The sequence below is a fragment of the Panthera onca genome, chromosome F1 (genome assembly GCF_046562875.1).
Source record: "Panthera onca isolate mPanOnc1 chromosome F1, mPanOnc1 haplotype 2, whole genome shotgun sequence".
Lineage (NCBI taxonomy): Eukaryota > Metazoa > Chordata > Mammalia > Carnivora > Felidae > Panthera > Panthera onca.
Genome location: NC_138355.1, coordinates 19,425,485 through 19,446,664, shown reverse-complemented (window position 1 = coordinate 19,446,664; position 21,180 = coordinate 19,425,485). Strand labels below are relative to the sequence as shown.

The 21,180-nt window shown below is 35.4% G+C and overlaps 1 protein-coding gene across 7 annotated transcripts in view; it reads right to left on the bottom strand.

Annotated features, from left to right (window-relative positions):
* RABGAP1L (RAB GTPase activating protein 1 like) overlaps positions 1-21,180 on the bottom strand; it is a 753,436-nt gene that overhangs the window by 308,999 nt on the left and 423,257 nt on the right. For all 7 annotated transcript variants that reach the window (XM_060644898.3, XM_060644899.3, XM_060644901.3 and 4 more), the window contains one exon: positions 17,265-17,378. In XM_060644898.3, coding sequence (XP_060500881.1) covers positions 17,265-17,378 — 114 coding nt within the window. The remainder of the gene's footprint in view (positions 1-17,264; positions 17,379-21,180) is intronic.

Sequence of the window (21,180 nt, the reverse complement as noted above, 5' to 3'; positions counted from 1 at the left end):
CTGAATAAAATGAGAATTGATGAGTCTGACTATGATAATATGTGTATGTGTGTGTATATATACATCCTGTATATACACACACACACACAAATAAATAAATGCAAAGTCTGATGAAGAAGGTATGTTTATATAATTATTACTCCACCCCAAAATACTTCTTAATTGCAAAAGGTAAAAGAGAAACTTCACAGTGGAGAAGTCTGGTCAACAACACCTTATTTATGTGATCAAAGTGACCATCATCAGCTCAGGTCATGATCTCATGGTTTGTGAGTTCAAGCCCCGCATTGGGCTCTGTGCTGACAGCTCAGAGCCTGGAGCCTGCTTCTGATTCTGTGACTCCCTCTCTCTCTCTGCCCCTCCCCCACTCGTGCTCTGTCTCTGTCTCAGAAATAAACATTAAAAAAAAATTTTCAAAGTGACCATCATCAATTATGGGAAAACCTGCAGCTGTGTGCTACCTGAGAGGAGGAGATAAGAGATGTTTCTTTTGTGTTACTCTTGCCAAAAATGTATAACTTGAGTCCAACCATGCGGAAACATCAGACAAACCCAAATTGAGGGACATTTCAAAAAATGACTGGGCTATAATCTTCACAAGTACCAAATAAAGGAAGGAGTGAGAAACTATTCCAGATGTCAAGAAGATGTCAACTAATAGAAAGGTATGATTCTGACCTAGGTCCTTTTTTCTGTAAAGTACGTTATGTGGACAGCTAGTGAAACCTGAATGAAGTCTAAGGCTTGGGTTGTAGCAGTACATCGATGTTCCTTTTTGATTTGGATGTTTCATTACAAGAGAATATTCTTGCTTCTTTGAAAACATCCTGAAGTATTTGGGGGTGATGCAGCATCATGTTGGCAAACCACTCTCAAACACTATAGGAAAACAAAATTATGTACTTGCAACTTTCCTGTAAGTTTGACATTCTTTAAAAAATATATGGAAATATGGATGTATACATACATATATAAATAAATTCAGAATAATTTTGTCTGTTGATTCTAATAATAAAAAATTGGGGCTTAAAAAAGGTTATTAAGTTTATCCTATATGCTGGCAAAAAGAAGAGTATTAACATAAGCTCCAAAAATAGACTCCCTGATATGAAATAATCTAAACTCTGGCAAATATAAACATAGAAAACTAGATGTACTCACAAATATTCACTCATAAAGCAATTTTCTTATCTAACATAGCTGGCAAAATTCCTAGATGTAAGTTTCCTTTTATATAACACTTGAAAAAAAAAAATAAAGCCCTTGGCAACAATTTAAAAGTGAACTGATATACTCATTTAAAAAAAGGAAATGTAAAATAGCTAGACTATCATATACTTAAAAAAACATTTAATGCCCCTATTATAAGTAAACTACCGTATGATTATGGGAAATTACCCAGAGTGTTTAGTTTATATCTTTGGACTTTTGATTTAAAAAAAAAAAAAAATGGTACATGAAGGACAGCAAAAAGGAACTCTATAAAATAAAAACAACATCCTTGCTCTTTAAAGAGCTTATGTTGAGTAATTATTATAAACAAAATTATTTTATAGAAGAAGAAACTGTAGAGAGAGCTCTTGTAGTGTTTATATACATTACATTCTCATTTAAAATATCTGTTTGGTGACCATGAAAATGAACCTGTCTAATCTCCAACAGCAGAAAACATAATTGGTCCAAGTTGCCAACTGGTATGTCCTGAAATCCATCCTAACATTTGCACTAAGGCCACACTTCCCAGGGTATACTCCCAGCCAACGACTGAACACAACAAGACATTAAGGCAGGCCAGCTTCTGGGAGAAGTGGGACCCCACACACAACTTAGCCAAGGACTCCCATTGGCCTTGCCAAACATTCCTTATAAATGCACTACACTCCAAGACACTTCTACCTAATCTTACTTCCTATCTTCTTCCCTTGGGGTCAGACTAACATTGTAGTCCAATGGCTCTCCCAGCGTCTCCATTTTCTCTTACAGGCATCTCCCCTAATACACTGCTTACACATTTAATCCTGTTTTGGTGACAAGCTTCTGAGAGGACCTGGAATAACACAGTTTCATCAAGTCAACAGCACAGATTTAATTATATTACATCATGTAGCCAGTACTGCACTCTGCTCTCTAAAACAAAGAAAAAGAAAATGTCAGAGAGAACCTCTTCCCTCAAAGACTGAACACTGAAGAAAACACTTAAATGAAATTAATCAATGTTCAAACATAATCCATAATAATCATCTAAACTTTCTAGAGTATTTTTAATCTATAAATCACTGTGGGTAGAAGTGGGTAGAACAAGCTTCACAAGGGAAGTGGGCTAGTAAGATTTGGACAGATGGGAAGGAGGTGGAAAGCAATTCAGATTCACACCCTTCCTTGGTCTTTAAAAGATGCAGGAAAAGGTCTGGTTAAGGAGGAGGCTTCAAAGTTGTAAAGATATTGCCAACTGGATAACAATTAGTAAACAGGAAATAAGTCCCCATAATCTTGTAACTAATCCACTCAGGAATAAATGTGACTTTATTGTTTGGGATATTTAAGGCATTTGAATTTAGTATAGAGATCTCTATTTTGAGAAAAATCATAAATTCAGGAAACCATGAGTAGCATTTTATTTGAAGGCTCCTTGTGTTACGTCTTTGCAGGTTAGTTTTTTCTTTTCTATTTTAAAAAGTAATCTTACTTTTCTTCTTTTCTCAAAGAATAATGTTGTTTTTGAAAGAGAATGACTATAATCAAACCCTTAGGATACACACCAATCCCTGTATTCTAATTTTACACATTTTTATCATCCTCATAATCCTACTCTTTCTCTTCCTTATTCTAGTAATGGTGTGATGGCTTCAATTAGCCTTTCAGTTGAAAGACTACGGGTTTCACAGAAACTACAAAGCTATTTCAGAAAAGCTCTTATGGGACCAAGCACATAAAGAAATTTTTAAAAATTTTTCAGACACTTTCAAGAGCATTACAAATCATTCATTCTCCTTCCAGGACTCCAGCTTCACAAACCTAACCTTTTATTGTTACAGTTTCAGAAGAAAAATCCATATTTAAAATAACATCATATCTTTCCAGTTGAGCTCTGACCCATAAAAAGTCTGTCCTATTAATATGTATAATAACAGGAACAAAAAAAAGACCCCACCCAAAAATAGTCCCTCATGTATGATTTAATACTAATAAAAAATGTTTTTGAAATACTATAAGCAAAAGCTAAGCATGAAGTTAACCCCTATATACACACAAACACACACTGTGAAGCTTTCCAACTTTAAGTTGCTAAGATTTCTTTTATATGTGTATGTATATGTATGAGCATGCATTTGCTGTTCTAAATGGCTATAAACATAACTGTCCTTGGCAATGAAGAAGAAGTAGACAATTTGCCTAAAATAAAAAATGGAAAATGAGTGATTTAAGGGCAGGGAAACTAAATGAAACTCTTACCCTCAGAGATTAAGATTTATCAGTATGCAAATCTAGTACCATCTTTGTTCCACTGTAAACAAGAGGATCAGTGACTATTTCCCCTCTCCCACAGAAAATCTGAAACTATTAACGAACACTTATCTAACGAAAAGTGTAAGGGGAACATTATGAAAATGTGATCTCTCATATCTCCTCACAGGAGCAAAATAATATTTCATAGAAGGGGAAATTTTTGGAAAAAGTGGTCTGCAACAATATTAAAAACAACTAAGCAGAGATTTCAGTGGTCTCATAGTGTCAAGGACACAGAAAGTAAGATGTGGAGCCCACCAAAGAGGAAGATTTCTAATAAATACCTCAGGCTTTTAGCTGAAATGCTGGAAGGTCTCACCCATGAAGCAAAAGATAGTACACACTGGGTCAAATGGATCCATTATACTCTATCTTCCTACCAGAAAAATACTAAATCTTCTTTGGAGTAAAATCATTCAAAGCCTTATATAATTTTTCACATACAAAATCCAGATTTCTATTAAAAAAAACCAAGCATGAAAGAAAATATGAGAAAATAAAAATCAAGAGATAATAGTAATATATGAACAGGTGATCAGATATTAGACTTTATCAGACTTGGACTTTAAAATACCTATGATTTGGGGTACGTGGGTGGCTCAGTCGGTTAAGCGTCTGACTTCGGCCTAGGTCATGATCTCACCATTGCTGAGTTTGAGCCCCATGTCAGACTCTGTGCTGACAGCTCAGAGCCGGGAGCCTGTTTCAGATTCTATGTCTCCCTCTCTCTCTGCCCTTCCCCTACTCATGCTCTGTCTCAATCTCTCTCAAAAATAAACAAACATTTAAAAAAAAAATACCTATGATTAATCTGTACAAGAAAATAGGAAAAAAACTCACAAAGGAGAATGGAATCTATTTTTAAAAAGAATCAAATAAAAATTCCAGAACTGAAAAATAAAACAACCAAAATTAAGACTGCAATAGAGTAGAGAGAGGATTAGTAAAAAATATCCAGATGAAGACACAAAGGACAGATGGAAACATAAAATGAAGACATAAGTGACACAGTAAAATATGAATATTTGGAAGTCCAGAATAAAGGAGCAAGGCCAAATAGAATTTAGAGAGATACTGGCTGAGCATTTCCTAAAAGTGACAGACTAAGTCAAGCCACATATTCAATAATGAAGTCAAGCCACATATTCAATAACGAACTCCAAGCAGTACAAATATAAAGAAAATCACAACTAGGGCACATTATTAAAAAAACAAAAAACAAAAAATTGTTGAAAAACCAAAGATAAACCAAAAAATTTTAGAGCAGAGAGGAAAGATGTATTATATTAAAAAAGAAAACAAACATAAGATTCACAGCCATCTTTCAACAGAAATGATGAAGGCCTACAGACAATAGAATAACACCTTTAAAATGGTAGGCAAAACCCCATCTCAACCTAGAACTCCATATCAAATGACAATCTTTCCAAAATAAAGACAAAATGATAAGACCCTCACACAAATAAAAGAAATGCAGTAAGTTTCATTAGCAGATTTTTACTAAAGAAATATTAAAAACTTCCTCAATCCATGCTCATGGATTGGAAGAACAAATATGGTTAAAATGTCAATACTATCCAAAGCAATCTACATATTCAGTGTAATCCCTATCAAAATGACACCAGCATTTTCACAGAGCTAGAACAAACAATTCTAAAATTTGTATGGAACCAGAAAAGACCCTGAATAGCCAAAACAATCTTGAAAAAGAAAACCAAAGCTGGAGGCATCACAATCCTGGACTTCAATCTGTATTACAAAATTCTAATCATCAAGACACTATGGTACTGGCATTAGAGCAGACATTCAGATCAATGGAACAGAATAGAGAACCCAGAAATGGACCCACAAACATATGGCCGACTAATCTTGGACAAAGCAGGAAAGAATATCCAATGGAATAAAGACAGTGTCTTCAGCAAGTGGTGCTGGGGAAACTGGACAGCGACATGCAGAAAAATGAACCTGGACCACTTTCTTACACCACACACAAAAATAAATTCAAAATGGATGAAAGACCTAAACGTAAGACAGGAAGCCATCAAAATCCTCGAGGAGAAAGCAGGCAGAAACCTCTTTGATCTTGGCCACAGCAACTTCTTACTCAACATGTCTCCGGAGGGAAGGGAAACAAAAGCAAAAATGAACTAATGAGGACCTCATCAAAATAAAAAGCTTCTGCACACCAAAGGAAACAATCAACAAAACTAAAAGGCAACTGAAGGAATGGGAGAAGATATCTGCAAATGACATATCAGACAAAGGGTTAGTATCCAAAATCTATAAAGAACTTCTGAAACTCAACACCCAAAACACAAACAATCCATTGAACAAATGGGCAAAAGACATGAGTAAACACTTTTCCAAAGAAGACATTCAGGTGGCTAAGAGACACATCAAAAGATGCTCCACATCACTCATTATCAGGGAAATACAAATCAAAACTACAATGATACACTACCTCACATCTGCCAGAATGGCTCAACTTAACACCTCAGGCAACAACAGATGTTGGCAAGGATGCAGAGAAAGAGGATCTCTTTTCCACTGCTGGTGGGAATGCAAACTGGTGCAGCCACTCTGGAAAACAGTATGGAGGTTCCTCAAAAAATTAAAAATAGAACTACCCTACAACCCAGCAATTGCACTATGAGGTATTTATCCAAAGGATGCAGGTGTGCTGTTTTGAAGGGGCACATGTACTCCAATGTTTATAGCAGTACTATCAACAATAGCTAAAGTATGGAAAGAGCCCAAATGCCCATCAACTGATAAATGTATAAAGAAGATGTGCTATGTGTGTATGTGTCTACACATACATACATACATACACACACAATGGAATATTACTCAGTGCTCAAAAAGAATGAAATCTTGCCATTTGCAATAACGTGGATGGAACCAGAGTGTGTTATGCTAAGTGAAATAACTCAGAGAAAGATAAATATCATATGATTTCACTCATATGTGGAATTTAAGAAACAAAACAGATGAACATGGGGAAGGGAAGCAAAAATAAGAGGGGGAGATAAACCATAAGAGACTATTAAATACAGAGAACAAACTGAGGGTTGCTGGCAGGGTGCTGGGTGGGGCGATGGGCTAAATGGGCAATGGGCATTAAGGAGGGCACTTGCTGGGATGAGCACTGGGTGTTATATGTAAGTGATGAATCACTAAATTCTATTCCTGAAATCATTATTGTGCTTAAAAAAAAAAGAATGAAAATTAAAAGGAAAAAAAAAAAACTTGAAGAAGGAAAACAATCCCAGATGGAAGCAGGCAATGAAGGAGGAAATGAAGAGCATAAGAATGGATAAACAGGTAAGTCTAAATGAATATGGATAGTTTAAAATACAAAAAAATAATACCCTGTGTGTGGGCACAGGTGGGTATTGATGCATGTACAGGATTAAATACATGATAATAATAGGACAATGAACCAAAAATATATGAAGTTAAAGAGATGTAAGGTTCTTGCATTATACAGAAGTGATCCAAGTACTCACCTAGGTGTATTCTAATACATCAAGAATGCCTGTTGTGATCTCTAGGGTAACCATTAAAAGTATGCAAACTATGTAATAGTTACAGAGTTTAAAGTAGAAAATGAGGGAAAAAAAGAGAAAAAACAGACAGATGAAACATAATAGAAAACAGTGATATAGTAAGTTTAAAATTAAATACATAAGTTCATTAAATGTAAATATACTCAATACCCCAATTAAAAAATAATTGGAGAGCTAGTGAAAATAACAAAGTTCAATTATAAGATGCTTAAAGGAGAGACTTCTTAAATATAAGAACTCAATTGAAAGTAAGAGGATATTGAAAGTTATACAATGCAAAATGAAGCTAATTTGGTCAGACTTCTATCAAAGTACATACTAGCAATAAGAAAGGCATTTTATAATGATGATAAGGTTATTCAATATGAAGACACATTAACACTAAATTTGTATGCACTTAATAACATAAATAATAACATAAAAATACATAAAGCATAACTCGACAAAATTAAAGGAATAACAGACAAGCTCAGATTCATAGTTGGGAATGTTAGCACAATTTTATCAGTAACTGACAAAACAGGAGAAGAAAGAAGTTATAAAAAGATTGGAAAAGCATGATTACATATTTAGAATCAGAAAGCAAGTCTCAAAAAATTTCAGAAGTGTTAAAACACACAGAGCATGTTCTTTGACCTTAGTAAAATTAAGATAGATCAATAACAAAAAATAACCTAAAAGTCACCAAATACAATGGGTCAAGGATATCACCATATATATAATAGTAATAAAATATGACATCAAAATTGGTGGAGTTGTAATAGAATACTACCCAGGAATACAAAAGAATGGACTACCAAAACACTCAACCACATGGATCAATCTCAGAGGCATTATACTGCATGAAAGAAGCCAGAAGTATATACTGTATGATCTATTTATAAAATTATAGAAAAATGGAAACTATAATGGCAGAAAGAAGATAAATGGTTACCTGAGGTCAGGCATAGATAGGATTTACTATGAAGGGGCATGAGGAATTTGGGGGCCAATACAGTTGATATCCTTTTTCAACAGATAGGACTTAAATGGAAAGATAATCTATTTGATGTACATAATGATAAAATGATAAAGAAATCCAGGGATCTTTTGGTTCTCTTGTATTGAGGTATCAAAAAACCAAATCAAAAGTACATGAAAAGCATTTTCTAATCTTTTTTACCTGCCTGCCAGTAATTCCCCTTTAGAACAACTGTCATTTCTTTTTTTGGAAGTGGAAGCATTTTGTTTATTTTTATTGAAGTATAATTAACATATAACATACAAAATATAATAATATGTTATATTACTATCAGGTATACACCATAATGATTTGATATCTGTATATACTACAAAATGATCACCACAATAAGTCTATTTTACTACAATTACAATTTTTTCTTGTGATGAGAACTTTTAAGATCTATTTTCTTAATAACATTCAAATATGCAATACAGTATTATTAATTATAGTCACATTACTGTATACTACATATACTATACCCTCATGATTTATTTATAACTGGAACTTTGTACCTTTTGACTTCCTTCACACATTTAGCCCATCTCCTACCTTTGACAACCATCAATATGTTCTCTGTATCTATGAGCTTGTTTTATTTTTCATTTATTTTTAGATTCCATATATAAGTGAGATCATATGGTATTTGTCTTTCTCTAACTTATTTCACTTAGCATGATGCCCTCAAGGGCCATCCACCTTGTTGCAAATGGCAAGATTTCATTGTTTTTGATGGTCTGATAATATTCCATTGTATATATATACCACATTTTCTTTATCCACTCATCCATATATGGACACTAAGGTTGTTTTCATATCTTAGCTATTATAAATAATGCTGCAAATAAACAAAAGAATGCATATATCTTTTTCAGTTAGTTTTGTTTGTTGTCTTCAAATAAATGCCTAGAAATGGAATTGCTGGATAAGGTAGCTCTATTTTTAAATTTTTGAGGAACTGCTGTACTGTTTCCCATAGTGGCTGCACCAATTTACATTCCCACTAACCACACACAAGGGTTCCCTTTCTCCACATTCTTACCAATAGTTGTTCTTTCTTTCTTGTTGATACTAGTCATTTTAATGGGTATGAGGTGATATCTCATCGTGGCTTTGATTTGCATTAGTGATGATGAGCATCTTTTCATGTACCTGTTGGCCATCTGTATTTCTTGTTTGAAAAAAAGTCTATTCAAATCCTCTGTCCATCTTTTAAATGAATCATTTGGTTTTCCTGGTGTTGACACTTTATATATTTTGGATATTAACCCCTTATGGGATACATAATTTCCAAATATTTTCTTCCATTCAGTAGGTTGCCTTTTCATTTTGTTGATGGTTTCCTTTATTGTGCAGAAGCTTTGTAGATTGATGTAGGTTTGGTATCTTGATTGTGGTGTATTTTGATTATGGCTACATAGGTGTATACATTTGTCAACACTTACCAAACTATATGCATGAAACAGATATAGCTTATTGTATGTAAATTAAACCTTAATTGATTATAAAATTAGAGCTTTAATGCAGAAAAACAAACTTCACAAAAATGCATCTAAAGCAGTATCTAAGAGCAATGTGTAGCCTTTTCTGTACCTATTCGAACAAAAGAGAAGCTAAAAAAATTACTGATTTAGGCATGTATTTTAAGTTAGAAAACACAGCAAATTAAACTTAAAATGGAATAAAAATACAAGCAGATATCAGTGAAATAGAAAGCAAACATATAATAGATAAAATCAACAAAGCCAAAGGTTGCACTTTTAAAAAACTAAGAAAACTGATAAATTTTATCACAAATTAATAAATTTTATCAAAATCAATCATAGATCATAATCTTTAGTGTAAAAAGCAAAATAATAAAATTTCTAAATTACATCACAAAATATTTTCATGACTTTGAGTTAGGCAAATATTTCTTAAACAAGACACAAATATACTGACCATAAAAGAAAAATTAATAAATTGGGCCTTAAAAATTAATAGCATCTGTTCATCAAGAGATAATAGAGTAAAAAAGCAAGCTGGAGAGAAGACAGTAGTCATATATATAGATATATATATCTATATCTATATATAGATAGATATAGATATAGGGGACTCATACGCAGGGCGCCTGGGTGGCTCAGTCGGTGAAGCGCCCGACTTCGGCTCAGGTCATGATCTCAGGGCTTGTGGGTTCAAGCCCTGCATTGGGCTCTGTGCTGACAGCTCAGAGCCTGGAGCTGCTTTGGATTCTGTGTCTCCCTCTCTCTGTCCCTCCCCTGCTCGTGCTCTTTCTCTCTCTCAAAAATAAATAAACATTAAAAAAAAAAAAAGGACTCATACACATGAGTCATGAGCAGCTGCACCAGTCTGGATTTCCACCAACAGTGCAAGAGGGTTCGTTCCCCTTTCTCCACATCCTCGCCAACACCTGTTGTTTCTTGCGTTGTTCACTTTAGCTATTCTGACAAGTCTGAGGTGATTATCTCTTTGTGGTTTTGATTTGCATTTTCCTGATGATGAGTGATGTTGAGCACCTTTTCATGCCGACACTTTTTTAAAATTTTTTTAAATATGTATTTATTTTTGAGAGAGAGACAGAGACAGAGCACAGTGGGGGAGGAGCAGAGAGAGAGAGGGAGACATAGAATCTTAAACAGGCTCCAGGCTCTGAGCTGTCAGCACAGAGCCTGACACAGGGCTCGAACTCGGGAACAGTGAGATCATGACCTGAGCCGAAGTCTGACGCTTAACTGACTGAGCCACCCAGGCACCCCAACACTGTAAGCTTTTATTTACTTATCTCATCCATTTATTCATTTATCTATCTATCTATCTTTTATTTATTTATTTATTTATTTTTAAAATTTTATTTAAATCCAAGTTAGTTAACATATATATAATAATGGTTTCAGGAGAATTTAGTGATTCATCACTTACATATAACACCCAGTTCTCATCCCAACAAGTACCCTCCTTGGCACCCATCACCCATTTAGCCCATCCCCCCATCCACCTCCCCTCCAGCAACCCTTAGTTTGTTCTCTGTATTTTGCTTGTCTCTTATGGTTCACCTCCCTCTCTGTTTTTATCTTATTTTCATCATCTAATTTTTAGGAAGGTTCTCCAAGACTTCCTGTATGACCTCAAAGAATTAATTTTTCCTTAAGGAAACTAATTCATATGAGAATACTCTGCCATCCTCAAGGTCTTCTGAAACCACTTAATTCATTGCTCATTAGGATGTGCTGGCAAAGCAGAGTTGACCCTAGGGACTCAAAAGGTTCCTAAGCAGCACCCTATTTGGATCTACCTTAGAAGGTTGTTATGATTCAAAGAAGCATGCCAGAAACTCAAGGAAGAGAGGAGATGCACAGGGAATAGAAAAGGCCTACTTGATTCTCTAAGGGCTGCCTGATTCCCCCAAGGCAGAGCTCTAAATGAAATCCTTGTGGGTGCATTTTGATCCAGGAACACCAATCTGCCACACCAATGAGACCTTATTCTGGGGCCAATCAGACTCCAAGGATGTGGGCTGGACGAGTCCCACAGCTGGCACATGCTGTTAGGCAAATTGGGCTTTGTAAAGAAAAGTGGCCTATAGTGGGTTCAGTAAATGCTGTCATTCAAACCAGGCATCCCAAGGAAGAGAGTTCTATTATAGGTAGTCAGATAGAAACTTATATTGAAAACACTATTGGGGCACCTGGGTGGCTCAGTTGGCTAAGCATCAGACTTGGTCTTGGCTGAGGTCATGATCTCAGGGTCGTGGGATCAAGCCCCATGTCAGTGTGGAGCCTGCTTGGGATTCTCTCTCTCACTCTCTACTCCTTCTCCATACTCTCCCCTTTTCTCTTTCAAAATAAATAAACTTAAAAAAATAAAGAAAATATTACCAACTCAGTGAAAAATAATTCATCCTTATAACCATTAATACCCCCTTAACTCTACTAAACATTATAAATAACATATGATTACATCTGATTTTACAAAAGTCGTGATCACTTGCATTCTTCAAAGTCATGCAGCAGGTCCCTCATTGTTGGTATCAAAATAACACCTGAAATGTTTCAGTTCTTATATTAAATCCAATCTCGTTTTGAGAACAATATTTGATAAAACAAGCTTATTTTAAAGTTAAGTCTATTTTTGTCCTTTCACAAACCATTATACAATCAAATTATTAACCCAGGTGAGGAAAGGTATTGATCTCTCTGTAATATATTCAGCCCGTCCCATTCAACTCACAGCAGTAGCCTCTTTTTCAGAAAGCAGTTACTCAAATCAGAAAATTAGAAAAGGCAATAATACTCAAATTAAATTGCACACGAAGAGTCTCTTCAATCTGTACTGTTGTGAACAATATTTTAGCTGATTTCTATGACTGACTTGTTTCAGGTTTTTAAAGAGATTTATATCTCAAAGTAAATCACTAAATTATTCCATTTCATGTGTGCATGAAACACACACCCAAACACAATAATAGAAAGCCGGTGAAGTCTGTAAAGTTAAATCACACTTACTTCTAACACTGGTATCGAGAGATGGCTGGATATATATATATATATAACTCCTGACATGGGAATTGTTAAATTCTGCACTCATCTGTTATATTTTAAGGAAAAACTTAAACACTTATAATCACTTCAAATTAGAATTGGAATAATCATATCAAACCCCACAGTCTTAATGAGGAGGAAATCCAAAAAGTGATTTTCCCAGAGTCTTAGGTCTGCTTAAGAATCAAGAACCAGATTTCCTGATGTTCAGTCCTTTAAACTGTGCCAACCTGTCTCCTAACTCAAAATAGACTTTATAACATATTTAAATTAAAAAAGTGCTAAAGATACTTGGGGTGCTAGTATTTTTTCCCTCCTTTCAAGGACACTATTTTAAAATATGTTATTGACCTGACTAATAGGAAAGACAAGAAAAGGGAAGGAGGAGGGGAGGGATGGAGGGAGTTAGGAGAACCCTAAACTTTTCATTTTCAGAATCCTATGAATTCTATTATACTTTCAGTTTAACTTCCACACATAAATTTATGACAACAGAGGGATCTTTGAACCATTTCAATTTCCTCCTACTTTGAAAAAGATATTAAGAGGCAAAAAACTGAAATTGACAGGGCCATTAAAACATGACAGCAAATTTTTAACAGTCTTCTCTCTAATCTGACAGTTCAGATCATTTCTCATTTCACCAGAGCCACAGAAAACTTTTTAACTACAAAGTCAGACTTCTATATCCTTGAAACCAGAATTGATTTCCACACTTATTATAATTGAAATTCTCTTAATAATTTCTGTCTCAATTTAAGAGCACAGCACATTATATTTCTAGTATAGGCTCCACTGATAAGAAGTTGTCAGAAATAAATGAAGTAATATATGTGAAAGTACTTTGTAAATGTGAAATTATTATAACACATGAAAGACACCGTATTAAAAAAAAAGATCTATAGTGTGTTGCTGATGTGAAATAAGATACATCATTCTTAATGGCAAATCATTACAATAAGGAGCATGACAAGAATGTCCACTATAATTGCTTCATTTTAGTACTATTAATGGAGATTCTGGCCAGTGCAGTAAGACAAGAAAAAGATTAAGGAAGAAAAAAAAATTGGTAAAGAAGAAGCCTTTTTAAATCAAGGTATTATTAATGTTTATTCAGGTTGTGCAAGGTATCCAGGACAGAAACTCAAAGGTGTATTGCTGAGAGTGTGAGGTATGATGTTGCATATGATTCTAGGAATAAAAATGATATAACAGGCAGACCACACTCAATGGCCTTTTTACATATAGCAACTTTGGGGGATATGGGATGAAGGTCATAAAATGAAAGACTATGGCTCAAATTGGATAGAAAAAGCAAAGGAAAATGTATGCACAATTTGTGACTTATCACCACCACCTGAGGTTTCCCTGCATGAGCGCTGAATCACTACATAACAGATCAAGAGAAGAAGGAACTGTGTCAATTAGGACCCCAGCAAATTTTGGTTTCTCCAACATATTCTGAAATATTAATCTCTGCTCTCTCCCATTATCAAAGGGCACTGTAAAATGTTAGGTAATATATATTTTAGTACAATATTATAAGCTTTAGCAACTTTTATTTACTATGCTGAGTTTTGAAATGCTTTTAATATGATTCTTTTGTTTTCCACATTTTTACAAAATGTAATTTAAAATGCTCAACATTTATAAGGTATCTTAGAGCTACAGTGTTCTAATACTCTTTTTTTTTAAGTTTTTTTTTAATGTTTATTTTATGTTTGGGGAGAGAGAAAGCAGAGTGCGAGTGGGGGAGGGGCAGAGAGAGAGAGGGAGACACAGAATCCGAAACAGGCTCCAGGCTCTGAGCTGTCAGCACAGAAACCGATGCGGGGCTCCAACTCACCAACTGCGACATCATGACCCGAGCCGAAGTCGGACACTTAGGTGACTGAACCACCCAGGCACCCCTGTTCTAATACTCTTAACTCAGCAAGGGCTTTAAAACTGTCTAATCATGTTGCAAAATATACACTGATGATCTAACATGGCCACACAAGCTGGGTGAATGTACTAATGAATACTCTCTAATGAATTCAAGGTTGGATTATTATCTGCCATATCCAAGCAAGAGATATCAACTACTTAAATATCCCAACTATTTAACTTTTATTTTTGTGTTTGGTAGTGGTTCAGATATTTCTCCTGTAAATATTATATAATGAGGGAAAGAAATACTGTTTTTACTACAATGGAGCAAAATTGTTAAGTCAGAGGCTGCAAGCACACAGAACCATCTGTTTTAGTTATGTGAAAAAATTATCTAGTATCAACCAGAGAAAAATTGAGGGAAAAGTTTGGCTGAAAATATGCTGAATGCTAGGAGGAAAATGTTCTCCTGTATATCATAGGTCAGACCCTTCTACATAAACTTAAAAACTACATAAATTTTGTTATCATCCTTACATAAGCCAGAAGCTAATTAGCTGACAGAATTTCAAAATTGGTAGAAAAATTTTTAATAATTACTTTTGCCTTTTACAATCTTATAATGAATATACATCTGTAGGGGTGTTCAATGGTTTGTGGCATTTTTAAAACTAGATGATGTATTATTTTCCAGAAGTCAGTATACTCTCAGAGTTTAAGTTATTTATGCATTTCTAGCTCTGACGATATAACCATATAAAAAAAGATTTCTGATCAGTGTTTATCATCATCCAAATGGCTACATTGGAGAAAAGAGAAAGAGAAGGTAAAGAGAAGGTAAAGAGATGGGAAGGGAAAGAGAAAGGAAGGGAAAGAGAAAGGGGAAGGGGAAGGGGAAGGGAAAAGGGGAAGGGGAAGGGGAAGGGGAAGGGGAAAGGGAAGGGAAGGGAAGGGAAGATAGGAGAGGGCAGAGGGCTAAACTACAAACATGCAAGAAGGATTTTAATGAAAGCTGTGCCATTTACAGAATTAGGCCATCAGTCTTACTTGCTAGCACAAGCAGGCAAGGGCTTTTATAAATAACATTTAAAAAACATCAGTAAATATAAAATGACACTGATATATGAACATACTTCTGAATGTCCAACTGGCCCATTTTTACTACTCAATAAAAGGATAAATTTAATTATTCAAGAACTGATTACCTAACTTATAAATTAGCCCTTGTACTTGCCTTTTCTCCATATTACTACAAGATTTTCTTGTAGTCCGCCATTCAGCAATAACCTTTATTGGGATGGTAGGTGAGGACAATGTGGAGTTTACCCACCACATTTTGTAAGGCATCTTAAATTTGAGGATAAAGGGCAAAACTTTGTTTAATGGACTTTGCAGTTTTTAGCTTTTGGCCTCAATTAGCATTCACAATATGAGTTAACTATATGCAATGATTTAAAAAGTCATTTTGCATTTCTGATATAACCTTGAAAAATTACCAATCTGATAGCTATTCTCCATTAACAGAAACAGAATCTTTTCTATCCAAGTAGAGCGTATTTACTAAAATTCAGGAAAAGGTTTTCTTTCAGGTTTACTAATAATGAGGGTAAAGGTTTCAAAATGGGACATAAAAACTGCACAAAGATGTATTATGTGGCATAAGTCAGGGTATACTAGTAATATCGGAGACCTCGATAGTATTAAAAAACCACATTGTTTCTTACCCTTATGTATTGTCCAAAAATTGAGACAACTGCCACATTAAATTGTCATAAGGGCAGTCATCGGGACTCCTCTGAGCCTTTACTACAGTAGCCTGAGAGGACCTTTAGTTCCTTTCTCCTTAGCAGCAAAAGGAGGTCATAGTGCGCCCCCTCCCTGACAAGCAGGCATGGGACATGCAGCCAAAAAGTCACCTTCAGGACTCAGTACTGAGCAGAGAAAACTAAGGCAGGAAGGAAGGGAGACTGAAGAGACAAACTGACTTAAGTAAAGTCATTTTGGTTTTAGGCTGACCTTTAACCTAAAAGCCAGCAGGTCATAAACAGGGTCACAAAATCTGACTCAGAAAACCACAGGACCCTATTCCCTCTGGCAGTAAAAGCCAGAAAGGCCAGACACTCTTAAAATTGCTACCTGTAGGTAATTTCACAACCCTAAGACAATGGAAAAAACTAAGCACCCATGCAAATGATAAAGCCAAAGTTAAAGACTAAGCCCCTTCCTATAAAGGTTAGCTAATTTTAAAACTTAAAACCCAGGGCACCTGGTGGCTCAGTCGGTTAAGCATCCGACTTCGGCTCAGGTCATGATCTCACAGTTCATGCATTCCGTGCTCTATGCTAACAGCTCAGAGTCTGGAGCCTGCTTCAGATTCTGTGTCTCCCTCTCTCTCTGCTCCTCCCCTGCTCATACTCTGTATCTCTCTCTCTCAAAAATAAGTAAACATTTAAAAAGAAAAATTTTTTAAACCACTTAAAACCCTTCATTCGAGGCAAAGAGGATCCTTTTCCTCATCTCCGATGAGAGACTGCTACTTTGTGAAGTAGCTCCTTTCTTACTTCTAGACTTAATAAATCTTCATCCCTTTCTCTAAACTTGCTCTTGAATTCTTTCTCATGTAAAGCCATGAACTCTCTTGGCAAGGGGCTCTGGCTGTCCAGCATCAACATGGCACAGAGCAAATAAAAAATGAAGACAGAAAAAAAATCTGTAAGATGGGTTCCTAAGATATAGCCCTGTAAAATAAGTTTAAAAAAATGAGGTGGAGGGCCCTACCTTGCAAATCTTGTAAAGTGATTCCTGGCCATCTCCTCCAGTATCTTTAAAGTAATCATGTGCAGGAAACGTACGATGAATATCTCTAGTGATAACACTCTCCTGGGCTGAGTCCTAAAAAAGAAAAAAATAGACCTGGTCATTAATTTAAAATTTCTTTTTAATAATGAAAAATAATATATACGTATGGTAAAAAGAAAATAGTCAAATAGCACAAGAAGAGTATGCTTCCCCCCACTGAAAATACCTGCTTTCCATTCCAGACCCATAGTCCCATTCACCAGCTATAAATGCTACCAACAGTTTCTTTTGTATCCTTTCATCCATCTATCTATAGATGTGTGAACATATGCTCATGTGAGGGGAGGTGAGGGAGGGAAGCTGTATACACACATCTCCATCCTTTGCTTTTTGAAGCACAAATAGAAGAAAACTATCTGCTCCTTTCATGTAATGGGGTAACTTACAGAATATTCCTTATCAGTACATGCAAGCATATTTCAGTGTCTTTCAGAGCAGCTATTAAAAAGAATGAGGTACATCTGGATAAAAATATATGATGGTTTAATATTCTATTAATGATTTTTTGCATTTTTCTATTTATATTACAAATAATATCACTAAGAACATTTTTATACATACATGTTCAACAATAGATTCCTAGTGGTTGGAACTATAGGTCAAAGGGTGTACACATTTCCATTTTTGATGAAGATACTTTCTTTCCAGAGGTGTTGCAACAATACATACTCTAAACACTGGTGGAGAAGATGTTTTTCCATACCTGCCCAACACCACATATTACTAACTTTTCACATTTTTGACCATCTGATAAGTGAAAACTCAGACCACAATAGTTTTAAAAAGTAAAGGTATCAATCTTTTCCCTGATAGGTTAATTACCAACTCACACACTCCAGAGAACAAAAACCCTCAAAACTACTATATTAAGATGACTAAAGATTAATTAGAATAATAATTAGAATAAAATTCTAAGCCTTATAAAAAGTGATTAATCATTTATTTGATTGAATCTGATTCTTAGAAATGTTGTTTTCTCTGTTTAATGTCAAGAAAATAGGATGGAACTACTTCCGGCAACCCTGATGATGAAAATACTTTGCACAATTTAAGAAGCACCAATGGCCACCAGTGCAAATTAAGTGTTCTTTAATGTCTTGCTTGCATGAAGATTTGAACAAATCCCCTATTTTAGTTAAAATCAAGAACGGAAAAAAAAAACGTTTAATACATGAATTACTTTAGTGAGTGCTATCTCCCTTTTCTCTCTGTAGCTGAGAAGTATGTAAGAAAGGAAATAGCTGATTAACTGTGAGTTAAGCCAGTGCCTTCTCTTGCTGCCTTTTTTCATTTCGGCTGCTATTTCACACTAAGTGGTAATTAGATCTCATATCATGTAGAGAAAGGACACAAACTGAAATGTTCCAAATTTGCTAGCAAACACCGAAGACACTGCAAATCAGTCCAGAGGAAACTCTGAAGGCTTATTGGAATGTAAGGCTACAGCTGAAGAGAAACGAAACTTAAAAAAAATTACCATACCTTAAGTGTCAGGACACCTAGAAAGTTTATACTTATCAACATAAATGCAGTTTCTAATGACAGAAAATTTTGAGGGGAGGTGGGAGCACACATAAAGGTAACGTACAAAGAGATATGGCTGGTTACGGCAGTGTCTAAGTAGGAGATCCCCTGAGTGGGGGATCTGGTACCAGGTAGAAGAAAAGTTTTCACTGCCCAGGCTTTCCCTAATAGAAAGGTTTTCTTTCCACACAGTAATAGCTTCCCCTTATAAGCTATTTGAAAAGATGACCAATGAAAATGTTACTACTGCCATTACTGAACTATTTCAGGGGCAAACATGTGCTGAGTGGTTCACAGGATAAGTCTTTTACACTTTTCAAGATGTTAAGGGAGAGAAATAATTGGACTATATTCCCTAGAAACTGCCTACTCATTTGGCATCATACTGTGTTTAAATGGTACCAACAGTCTGATTCAGAGAAAGGGAAATTGATCAAAATTTTCTAGAAAGTAACTATGCATAATATGGAGTAATTTTTTCTACACACACTTGAATCTTCCTTATTTGTTTCTAAAAATAAATGGGCAAAAATTAAATGAAAGTAAAAATCATCAACTTTTCCTTAATGAACCATCCCTTCCTAGGATTACTTTCAAATGCTCTCTACAAATGTGCGTTTCTAGAGCTTTCTTCCAACATACTGCTCTCAGGTGGCTAAGGGAATAATTTCTGGAACTTCACTTAATAAACTAAATAAAATATTTTGCTATATTATTCACTGATCCCTTTCATACAACTGAAGGTCAGAAGGTACATTAGAGTCTTATAAAGAGACTAATACAAATGAAATTATGTACTAGAGAAAATAATAATCTTTTCAAAGCTCAAGCTAACCTCCTCCCAATTACCCATACTGTAGAGAGTAAAAACAGCACACATTTCCAGAATCCACACCTAACCTCCCAAATTCACTCACTTCTTCAACAAAGACTTGAATCAAAGCTCAGTAACACTCAGTAAAAATGAAGATAAAAATGATTTTTCTCTTCAATATTAATTTTGTTTACATTTATTTCAATTATAGTTGTCAATTTTCATAAGAAGATTTCATAAGAAGGACAAAAAAGAGGCCAAATATTTCACCATCGAAATACCCAGAGTTAAAAGGTTTCATGCGAAAACTTTTTTTTTAATATGGCTAAAAACATTTTATAGCACAACCAAAACTGATAATGAGGTCGTCTTCTTGGATGGCTCCCATAAGCAGAATCTCCTTAAATCCTGACAGTATCTTCAGAAAGGGAAGAGGGAAGAAGTCACTCCTTCATGGGCAGCTACTTCACCAATACCCGCAAGTTCACAGTCTGACCCACAATTTATTTCCCTGTAGACGCATCTCCCGTTCTGGTCTTCAGTCCAGTTTGGTGGGCTAGTGGCTTGGAGCCAGATAAACTCACTGGTCCTATTCCTGGTTGCTCCACTTAATACGTATAGGATCCCTAACAAGTTATTCAATCTCACGAAACTTCAGTTTCCTCATCTATAAAATGGGACAATAATACTAAATTTACCTCATTTAGAATAAAACAATGCACGCAAAGTGCTTAGCATGCTGCCTGGTATGAACTCAGTATTCATTAAAGAAACAAATCAAAATAGCAATTGTTAATTATTTCTTCCTCTTTTTCCTTTAGAATCACATTTAACTGTTTAAATACTTTGGTGAACATAACATTTTATACATTTTTGTGTGTGCACTTCAAATAATAAACCACTGTTTTTCTTTGGATATCATGAACGTTATGAATAGAGCTTTCAGTACGACGACATTTAAATATATACACTCCCCATTCTGAATTTCCTAGCATGTATCTCGCGTGTCCTAAATTATCCTTGTTTCTATCAATCCATGAATAAGAGCAAAAGTGAACAATCATTTGCATAAAGTAATGTTTTATCAACTGGTAGACATTCTGACTGCAGCTTTGCATATGCCCATGCAATAAAGATGTACACAACTCAGGAGGATGGAAAGGACAGGGTGTGGTAGAAGTTAAATTTGCCAGAGTAGCTACCATTTCCACCACTGCTTCAGAATTTAGCTTGTGAGAACCAGAGAAGGCCTTATGTCGCAGTTCTGGACAGGACAAATGCCACTGTCTCTTCTGCATGCCTTCCTTCTGGACCATTGACGCCAAGCACGTAACTGGCAGGCAGAGTCCTTGAGATCATCTATCCTGTCTAAGCCGCAGTCAAGTTGGACCACACACAGAAACTGACTCAGACCAGTAACAGGGAGTAACAGAGAGAGGTTTAGAGGAAAGTCTTAGAAGTTGAGTTTTACCTGCCTCCTCACCACCCCACAGCCCT